At 46.8% G+C, this 10,880-nt stretch overlaps 1 protein-coding gene across 3 annotated transcripts in view; it reads left to right on the plus strand.

Moving 5' to 3' along the window:
- The window catches only part of SPEF2 (sperm flagellar 2), a 100,173-nt gene extending 92,476 nt beyond the window's left edge, over positions 1–7,697 (plus strand). For 2 of the 3 annotated variants that reach the window (XM_069963060.1, XM_069963061.1), the window contains exons 34-37: positions 5,177–5,347; positions 5,731–5,928; positions 6,634–6,756; positions 7,465–7,697. In XM_069963060.1, coding sequence (XP_069819161.1) covers positions 5,177–5,347; positions 5,731–5,928; positions 6,634–6,756; positions 7,465–7,548 — 576 coding nt within the window. In that variant the 3' untranslated portion in view covers positions 7,549–7,697. Of the gene's footprint in view, positions 1–5,176; positions 5,348–5,730; positions 5,929–6,633; positions 6,757–7,464 lie in introns of those variants that run through there. The other variant, XM_069963063.1, reaches the window with a different exon arrangement.
- The last annotated feature ends 3,183 nt before the right edge of the window (positions 7,698–10,880 follow it).

Here is a 10,880-nt window from a genome sequence, read left to right on the forward strand (position 1 = left end):
CCCAGACTGATACATTGTACATAGCTAGTCCTGCTCTCAGCTGAGAAGTGATACAGTTGTATCCAGTCTAGACAATGCTCTGTGAGCTCTACAGCCTGGACTCCAGACTAATACATTGTACATAGCTAGTCCTGCTCTCAGCTGAGAAGTGATACAATTGTATCCAGTCTAGACAATGCTCTGTGAGCTCTACAGCCTGGACTCCAGACTAATACATTGTACATAGCTAGTCCTGCTTCCAGCTGAGAAGTGATACAATTGTATCCAGTCTAGACAATGCTCTGTGAGCTCTACAGCCTGGACTCCAGACTGATACATTGTACATAGCTAGTCCTGCTCTCAGCTGAGAAGGGATACAGTTGTATCCAGTCTAGACAATGCTCTGTGAGCTCTACAGCCTGGGCCCCAGCCTGATACATTGTACATAGCTAGTCCTGCTCTCAGCTGAGAAGTGATACAATTGTATCCAGTCTAGACAATGCTCTGTGAGCTCTACAGCCTGGAGTTCAGACTGATACATTGTACACAGCTAGTCCTGCTCTCAGCTGAGAAGTGATACAATTGTATCAAGTCTAGACAATGCTCTGTGAGCTCTACAGCCTGGACCCCAGACTGATACATTGTACATAGCTAGTCCTGCTCTCAGCTGAGAAGTAATACAATTGTATCCAGGCTAGACAATGCTCTGTGAGCTCTACAGCCTGGACCCCAGACTGATACATTGTACATAGCTAGTCCTGCTCTCAGCTGAGAAGTGATACAATTGTAGCCAGTCTAGACAATGCTCTGTGAGCTCTACAGCCTGGACCCCAGACTGATACATTGTACATAGCTAGTCCTGCTCTCAGTTGAGAATACAATTGTATCCAGTCTAGACAATGCTCTGTGAGCTAAAGTCATCAGCAGCTCCACAAATTTCTGTTAGTGTGCCAAAATGGAGTCTAAGCTCACAGAGCATTGTCTACTCTGGATACAATTGTAGCAAACACTCAGCTGGACACACAAATGTGGCCACTGCCAGTGTAGGGTATTACAGGCAGTTGTGGGTATTGCAGGCAGTTGTGGGTATTGCAAGCAGTTGTGGGTATTGCTGTCAGTGTAGGGTATTGCAGGCAGTGTAAGGTATTGCAGGCAGTGTAGGGTATTGCAGGCAGTGTAAGGTATTGCTGGCATTGTAGGGTATTGCAGGCAATGTAGGGTATTGCAGGCAGTAAAGGTATTGCAGGCAGTGTAGGGTATTGCTGGCAGTGTAAGGTATTGCAGGCAGTTTAGGGTATTGCAGGCAGTGTAGGTAATTGCAGGCAGTGTAGGGTATTGCTGGCAGTGTAGGTTGTTGCAGGCAGTGTAGGGTATTGCAGGCAGTGTAAGGTATTGCAGGCAGTGTAGGGTATTGCTGGCAGTGTAGGGAATTGCAGGCAGTGAAGGGTATTGCAGGCAGTGTAGGTTGTTGCTGGCAGTGAAGGTATTGCTGGCAGTGTAGGATATTGCAGGCAGTGTAGGGTATTGCAGGCAGTGTAGGGTATTGCAGGCAGCTTAGGGTATTGCTGGCAGTGTAAGGTATTGCAGGCAGTGTAGGGTATTGCAGGCAGTGTAAGGTATTGCTGGCAGTGTAAGGTATTGCAGGCAGTGTAGGTTGTTGCTGGCAGTGTAGGGTATTGCTGGCAGTGTAGGGTATTGCAGGCAGTGTAGGTTGTTGCTGGCAGTGTAGGGTATTGCAGGCAGTGTAGGATATTGCAGGCAGTGTAGGGTATTGCAGGCAGTGTAGGTTGTTGCTGGCAGTGTACAGTATTGCTGGCAGTGTAGGGTATTGCAGGCAGTGTAAGGTATTGCAGGCAATGTAGGGTATTGCAGGCAGTGTAGGGTATTGCTGGCAGTGTAGGGTATTGTCGGCAGTAAAGGTATTGCTGGCAGTGTAGGGTATTGCAGGCAGTGTAGGGTATTGCAGGCAGTGTAAGGTATTGCAGGCAATGTAGGGTATTGCACGCAGTGTAGGGTATTGCAGGCAGTGTAGGCTATTGCAGGCAATGTAGGGTATTGCAGGCAGTGTAGGGTATTATAGGCAGTGTAGGGTATTACAGGCAGTGTAGGCTATTGCAGGCAATGTAGGGTATTGCAGGCAGTGTAGGGTATTACTGGCAGCGTAGGGTATTGCAGGCAGTGTAGGGTATTGCTGGCAGTTTAGGGTATTGCAGGCAGTGTAGGTTGTTGCAGGCAGTGTAAGGTATTGCAGGCAGTGTAGGGTATTGCTGGCAGTGTAGAGAATTGCAGGCAGTGTAGGGCATTGCAGGCAGTGTAAGGTATTGCAGGCAGTGTAGGTTGTTGCTGGCAGTGTAGGGTATAGCAGGCAGTGTAGTGTATTGCTGGCAGTGTAGGATATTGCAGGCAGTGTAGGGTATTGCAGGCAGCTTAGGGTATTGCTGGCAGTGTAGGGTATTGCAGGCAGTGTAGGGTATTGCAGGCAGTGTAAGGTATTGCTGGCAATGTAAGGTATTGCAGGCAGTGTAGGTTGTTGCTGGCAGTGTAGGGTATTGCTGGCAGTGTAGGGTATTGCAGGCAGTGTAGGTTGTTGCTGGCAGTGTAGGGTATTGCAGGCAGTGTAAGGTATTGCTGGCAGTGTAGGGTATTGCAGGCAGTGTAGGTTGTTGCTGGTAGTGTAGTATATTGCCTGCAGTGTAGGTTGTTGCTGGCAGTGTACAGTATTGCTGGCAGTGTACAGTATTGCTGGCAGTGTAGGGTATTGCTGGCAGTGTACAGTATTGCTGGCAGTGTAGGGTATTGCTGGCAGTATAGGGTATTGCAGGCAGTGTAGGGTATTGCTGGCAGTGTAGGGTATTGCAGGCAGTATAGGGTATTGCTGGCAGTGTAGGTTGTTGCTGGCAGTGTAGGGTATTGCTGGCAGTGTAAGGTATTGCTGGCAGTGTAAGGTATTGCTGGCAGTGTAGGGTATTGCTGGCAGTGTAGGTTGTTGCTGGCAGTGTAGGGTAATGCTGGCAGTGTAAGGTATTGCTGGCAGTGTAAGGTATTGCTGGCAGTGTAGGGTATTGCTGGCAGTGTAGGTTGTTGCAGGCAGTGTAGGGTATTGCAGGCAGTATAGGTTGTTGCAGGCAGTGTAGGGTATTGCTGGCAGTGTAGGTTGTTGCTGGCAGTGTAGGGTATTGCTAGCAGTGTAAGGTATTTCTGGCAGTGTATGGTATTGCAGGCAGTATAGGTTGTTGCAGGCAGTGTAGGGTATTGCTGGCAGTGTAGGTTGTTGCTGGCAGTGTAGGGTATTGCTGGCAGTGTAGGGTAATGCTGGCAGTGTAGGGTATTGCTGGCAGTGTAGGGTAATGCTGGCAGTGTAAGGTATTGCTGGCAGTGTAAGGTATTGCTGGCAGTGTAGGGTATTGCTGACAGTCTAGGTCAGGGGTCCCCAAACTTTTCACGCAGGGGGCCAGTTCACTGTCCCTAAGACCGTCGGAGGGCCGGACTATAAAAAAAAACCACAAAAAAAAAAAACTATAATCAAATCCCAGTGCAAAATGCCACAATGCCCCCCCCCCCCAAAAAAGTAAAAGCATCCCTCTCTTTCCACCCCTTACCCAGCCCCCACTCAACCCCTCACTCCCCCCTCAACCAGCGTCCCCTATCTCCCCCTTCACACCCTCAACCAGCCCCCTCACCCCATATACTAATAATGTATCCCTGTATTGTCCCCTATATAGTTATATTGTCCCCCTGCAATGTCCCCCATATAGTTATATTGTCCCCTGCAATGTCCCCCATATAGTTATATTGTCCCCCTGCAATGTCCCCCATATAGTTATATTGTCCCCCTGCAATGTCCCCCATATAGTTATATTGTCCCCTACAATGTCCCCCATATAGTTATATTGTCCCCCTGCAATGTCCCCCATATAGTTATATTGTCCCCCTGCAATGTCCCCCATATAGTTATATTGTCCCCCTGCAATGTCCCCCATATAGTTATATTGTCCCCTGCAATGTCCCCCATATAGTTATATTGTCCCCCTACAATGTCCCCCATATAGTTATATTGTCCCCCTGCAATGTCCCCCATATAGTTATATTGTCCCCTGCAATGTTCCCCATATAGTTATAATGCCCCCCTGCAATGTCCCCCATATAGTTATAATGACCCCCTGCAATGTCCCCCATATAGTAATAATGTCCCCCATATAGTTATAATGACCCCCTGCAATGTCCCCCATATAGTTATATTTTCCCCTGCAATGTCCCCCATATAGTTATATTGTCCCCCTGCAATGTCCCCCATATAGTTATATTGTCCCTCTGCAATGTCCCCCATATAGTTATAATGACCCCCATATAGTTATAATGACCCCCTGCAATGTCCCCCATATAGTAATAATGTCCCCCATATAGTTATAATGACCCCCTGCAATGTCCCCCATATAGTTATATTGTCCCCCTGCAATGTCCCCCATATAGTTATTATGCCCCCCTGCATTGCTACAAAAAAAAAAAAAAAATTATACTCACCTAATACTGTGTTCATCTCTTCTAGCCTCTTCAGCCGGTCAGTCGCCGGAGGGATCCCCCAGCAGGAGCAGCGACGTCATCACTGCCCCTGCCGGAGGATCCCTCAGAGATCATGTCCAGGTTACATCCCAGGCGGGAGGGTTGGTGGTCCGTGCGGCGCGGAGGAGGCTGCCGGCAGGGATAACATCTGACACTGCTCCGGGATCTGCGGTCCGTTGCACCAGACCGCAGATCCCGGAGCAGGACCGCAGATCTCGGAGCAGTTTGAGATGTCGCCCTGCCGCCAGCCTCCTCCGCGCCGCACGGACCACCAGTGATGACGTCGCTGTACCTGCTGGGGGATCCCTTCGGCGGGGATGTCGGCAGCAGTGTGGATGCGGGGCAGGGGCTGGCGTGATCCGGAAGGGGGAACTCTTTTATTGGTGGTCAGTGAGAGCAGTCTTCTCACTGACCACCAATGAAAGAGTTGTCCCTTCCGGAAGTGCGTCGGGGGCCGGATAAAACGCCTCTGGGGGCCGCATGCGGCCTGCGGGCTGTAGTTTGGGGACCCCTGGTCTAGGTTGTTGCTGGCAGTGTAGTTTTTTGACATCACATTCTGGCCGGTCACATACACATAATGGACTGAACCGTCTTATGTTTTATAATAGATTTTTGTCATTGTTTCTGATCCCTCTAGTTTTTCTTTGACTTGTTTGCTGAGCACACGCAGCCTCCTCGTCTCCACTACACAGATATGTTGCTGTATTTCGCTTCTCACTCGGACCCGCTGGAAGGATTTTACCGAGCGCTAAGCATCACGACTGGGAGACCAGTCAAGAAGCCCCCAGAGGAAAATCTGCTTGTCAAGGTAATAAGCCCGGAGCATTGTCCCTTAAAGGGGTTACCCAGGATTAAAAGAAGCACAGCTACTTTCTTGTAGAAACAGCTCCACCCCTGTCCTCGGGTTGTGTGTGGCGCAGTTCCTGTAAGAAAGCAGTCATGTTTTCACAAGCCTGGACAAACCCTTTAAATATGTATACTTATCAGCCATTACATTACAACCACTGATAGATGAATAATCTGGCAACAGTGTTGCAAGCGTGAGGATGCTGCCACTGACATGGGCTAGATGTAAAGTGTAGATGCCGGGGTCACAGCATCTCAGGGGCGGCTGTGATGGTGGAGTTTCCCTTTAGGATGTACATGCACATACAGTATAGTGAGTACTCCACTCATACATATCACTTTCAGTCTCTTCCAGCCATGGATGCCCTAGAAGAAAATAAGGAGAAAACAATAGAGAATGATGATGATGATGTCATCCCCAACACGGAGCAGCCAACAATCACTTTACAGGAGGTCCTGCGCATCTTTCAGCATGGCGCTGGAGATGATGGCGATACTCATAGGTTTCGCCAGCTGGAAAGAGAAGCAAATGATTATCACAAGGTGAGCTGAGTGATTCTATAGAAAATACAGGGATTGTCCGATGTCCTGATATACTGTGTACCCCAAAGGGGAGGATTGTATGCAACTATACATCATACATGATACATCTCGAATACAGCGATAGGTCAGTATATGATACATTTCTGTATATAGCTATAGATCAGTATATGATACATCTCTGTATACAGCTATAGCTCATAAATGATACATCTCTGTATACAGCTTTAGCTCATATATGATACATTTGTCTATACAGCTATAGCTCATATATGATACATCTTAGTGAATAGCGGCCGCAGAAAACCTATCAATGCTCACAATGGAGTGTGCAGCTCCGGACGCACGCTCCATTGTGTGAAGCGGGGAATTCAGATGCAGGCACGCACAGATGCGCCCGCATCCAAATTCAGCGGCAATGAAGATCTTCCGGCCGGTACTGCAGTACCGGCCGGATGATCTTCTCTGACACCGGCCATTCTGTGACACGGCCAGATCACGGAATGGCCGATGTCTTACTACGTGTGAACATAGTCTTACATTATATATGATACATCTCTGCATACAGCTATAGATCATATATGATACATCTCTGTGTACAGCTTTAGATCAAATGATACATCTCTGCTTGACATGGACATTTCCGCAGATTTCTGGGTTTATATAAATTTTCTGATATTTCATTTTATTGCTTATTTTCTCATCCAGGTAATCAGGGACATATTCAATGAGATGAGTCTGGATGCATTGGGTCACGTGTCCCTTCCTGCCCTCCTCAAGCACCCCATTTTTCAAGAACTTGTGGAAGCTTGTCAACTTTATAAACTCTCAGTAAGTAAATTGCCTAACACCTTAAGGGTGCCTTCACACAGGACAACTCGCAGCGGAAATACCGCAAGATCCGCTACAAGGTAAGGTCCTGGCAGGTCCCTGTGAATACATACTCGCAGCGGTCTTGAAGATCCAGCTGCCCCCTTAACCCCTTAATTGGCTCCCGCTGTCTTTATACATTACCTGTCTCCTTGCTGCATGGGGTCCCGGCTTCCTGCTCTGCCGCCCAGCCAATCAGTGGTTTGCCCTGCCACAGCCACTGATTGGCTGGGCGGCAGAGCAGGAAGCTGGAACCCCATTCAGCAAGGAGACAGGTAATGTATAAAGAGAGCGGGAGCCGATTAAGGGGTTAAGGGGGCGGCTGAATTACAGACCGCTGCGAGTATGTATTCACAGGGACCTGACAGGACCTTACCTTGTAGCGGATCTCACTGCAAAACTCGCAGCTAGATTTCCGCTGTGAATCCCCCCTAAAGGGACTTTCCATGTTTGTCTCTTTCACCACCCCCGTCCTCAGGCTGTGCGCAGCATTACAATTCAGCTCCATTCACTTCAGTAGAACTGAGCTGCAATACCACACCCAAATTGAGGACAGGGGTGCTGCTGTTCCTGGAAGAAAGCGGCCATATTTTTGTAAGCCTTGATAACCCCTATAATGCTGTAACAGAAAAGAATATATCCTAATTTATTTATTTTATTTTTTTTCAGGATATCCGGGATATAGTTGAGAAGAACAGGTCCGTACAGTCAAATGAAGTAGAAAGTGTGACGACCAGCAATGCTGGGACATAACAGCACATATATATATTTCACTGATCCCACTGCTGTGCAGGTATTCTGTCACCCTCAGTATTTTATATAGCTGGGTTCTAATGCTTGGAGACAAAGAGACATCTTCCCTCTATGAACTTGGATCTTACACTGACCTTTTAAATAAAGCATCGTGCTATATCTGTATGTAAGCCTCAGTGTTATTACTCACTTGCTGTTACCATTTCTCTGCTTTACTCCTCTGTGCTACCTGGCACTGATCTTCTGAACGCACAGTACTGTAGCTATGTCCTATTTAAGAAAATGGGGAGAAACTGCAGCCCATTCCATCACCCCTATGTGTAGTACAACAGTCTAGGTATGAGGGCTAGTAGGCACTGAAGATGCTGCAGCACCCACACAAATGCAGAGGCACCTTTAAACAGAAGGTAGGTGGGAGTGCCAGGAGTCAGACCCCCACTTATCCAATATTTATGGCCTGTCCTGAGGATAAGTCATCAAACTTATGGAGCGCCAAACCTTCATAAGGCAAGATGTTTTTTTCTTGCTTTGGCCAGATTAGCCATAGCAATGCATGCATGTATAATCCTGATTCATCATATAACACATCTGGTACAAAACTACCGCTCACTTATCAGCTTTGATGTATGAACTGGGATGGAATGAGTTACCTCATTGTCATTGGAATCCATTAGTGTACTGTTCTGAATCATCATATAGCAGATTTTGGGAAAATCACTTATCAGCTTTGCTGTGTGAATAGGCGGAGTCATCTCAATATCATTGGGATTTATTAGTGCACCATCCGGATTCATCATATACCATATCTGATACAGGACTACAACTGACATATGCGATGAAAATGTGAACAATTTGTCCACAGAGAGACACAGTAAGGTATAGTAAAATTCTTTTCAACTGGCATAAGTATGGCCCGATAGATGCCATATTATTAAACCTTCAAGATTACTGGATAGTCATCAACTTTTCTGTCACCATTTATCAGCTTTTCTGTATGAACTGGGACAGTATGAGCAGAGTCATCTCACTGTTTTAGGGATCTCTCTGTTACAGGGATACAGATCACGTATCGGCTTTGCTGTATGAACTGGGTCAGATTAAGCAGAGTTATCTTATTGCCATTGGGTTCTATCAGTTCACTATCCTGATTCATTATATAACAGATCTGGCACTATGCTACAGCTGACATAAGAGTGGCCCGATAGATGCCGTATTATTAAACCTTCTGGATTGTTGGATAGTCATAGAAATGACGCCATAGAGATGTTAGCACAAAATCTACTGCAACACTTTTCTCAATCAGAGGATGTTGGTAATTGCTTATTTGGCGCTGTGTTCTATGTCTGGTCTTTTCTAATGGAAAAATAGGGCCCCCATTCTCAAGATTCCGAGGGGTCCTACCGCTGGGCATAAGGGATAAGGTTATCAGAACAAAATACTCCCTTTATTGGAGTTTCCTAAGGGAATTAGGAAAAGGAACAGCTAAGGTGTGCTCCTCTGCCTGCTAGGTCTCATCCAGACCATGTGTAGGCTCTGAGCGTCCATCCAAAGCACCAAAGCATTGATACTGGGCCAGGAACTCCTTAGGCAGACTGTTGGTGCTGGAGGGGGAGAAGAGAGTGAGGAAAGGAAAGTCGTGGTGAGCCCCTGGTCATTGTTTCGACAGGGGGCTTTGAATAAACGAGGTCCAGAGGTGGAAAGTCCCAATGGTGTAATGAGGACCCGTTGCAAAAGGATACTGCAGCATTTGAGAGGGCTTCAACACCACATGGTCAGTAGAGCAGTGTACCAGAGTCCTCTGACGGTGGGGTCCTGTGGATGGTGGTGAGAGGACTGTTGTGGGGATCCAGGGAAGATGGTATTTGGCAAACTGACCCTGGAGGTCGGCCACTGCTCACTACAAACCTCCAGTAAGAAAGCCTGAAACAGTCAGGGACCCTCCTGGAACTTATGAATAGAGATGATTGAACATCGGAAAATCTTAGGCAAGTCTTATCCCCAACAAGGGAGATTCCGCAACAGAGGCATCACCTGTCTTCATGAGTAGAGATGATCAAACATCGGAAAATCTTAGGTTCTATAGAACTCGAACCTTCCACATTTAATTCCCGATGCCTTCCCGGTCCTATTACCTAGGCTGAATTCTGGAATTCCAGGTGGTACCCGGGCTGTTTCCTCCTTCCCCCATGGACCGGGAAGGCATCAGGAATAAAATCCGGAAGGTTCGACAAGGTTCGAGTTCTATAGAACCAAAGATTTTCCGATGTTCGATCATCTCTACTCATGAAGACAGACGATGCCTCTGTTGCAGAATCTCCCTTGTTGGGGATAAGACTTGCCATTTGTGATATATCTTGCTGGAACAGGGATTTAGCTGCCTGTCTATATCTATACTGACTTGCCACATGTTTGATGCTAAGTGCCAATTGCTGAATCAGTGACAGTGGTTACTTGTCCTATGCCAATTGCTGAATCAGTGACAGTGGTTACTTGTCCTATGCCAATTGCTGAATCAGTAACAGTGGTTACTTGTCCTATGCCTTTTGTTGAATCAGTGACAGTGGTTACTTGTCCTATGCCTTTTGTTGAATCAGTGACAGTGGTTACTTGTCCTATGCCATTTGTTGAATTAGGAATTCTGCTATTGTGTCTTTTGCTAATTGTTGAATCAGGGTCTCTGCTACTTCTCCCAGGCCAATTGCTGAATCAGTGACTTTGCTACATGTCTCATGCCCTTACTGTCCCTTTAGTTTCTGAGGAAAAATGCCTAAAAAAAAAGGAAGTCTGATAAATATGGCAATTCAAAAGTTTCCAAATATACAGACTATGCAGTGGAGACGCAGAAAGCCAGCACTCAGTTTATAGATCTAAAAAAAAAAAAAAAAAAAGGGGGTCTGACAACCAGGGGGGTGAAGTACGCACTCATGTTCCCTGCAAAGCTGAGAGAGGAATGGAAGGGGAAGACGTGTTTTTTTCAGTCAGCATAGAAAGCTAGTGGGTGGATGGATTCTCAGGGTGTGAAACAGCAGTTCTGAATATAATATTGCCTAAACAAATTTAAAGTGATGGTGTATTGTGAAATGGTCCAGAAGGGGCAAAACTAGCAGGCAAAGTAAGGGATGCATTGTCAGGTAACAGCACTTCAAATGGGCGAGGGGGGGGTGTAGATAGGAAAAGAGACAAGAAAGGAAGATACATCATTTTGTTGGGGGAGTTAAGGTGTATTTTAGTGTTCTTGTATATCCCACCCCCGTACTCATCCTGTGTTCTTAAAATTGTTTTTAATTATGTTACTAAGAAAGAGAGTTGTCCAGTTCTCGTCACAGGAGACT

This window comes from Dendropsophus ebraccatus, chromosome 3, assembly GCF_027789765.1.
Source record: "Dendropsophus ebraccatus isolate aDenEbr1 chromosome 3, aDenEbr1.pat, whole genome shotgun sequence".
In the NCBI taxonomy this organism is placed as follows: domain Eukaryota; kingdom Metazoa; phylum Chordata; class Amphibia; order Anura; family Hylidae; genus Dendropsophus; species Dendropsophus ebraccatus.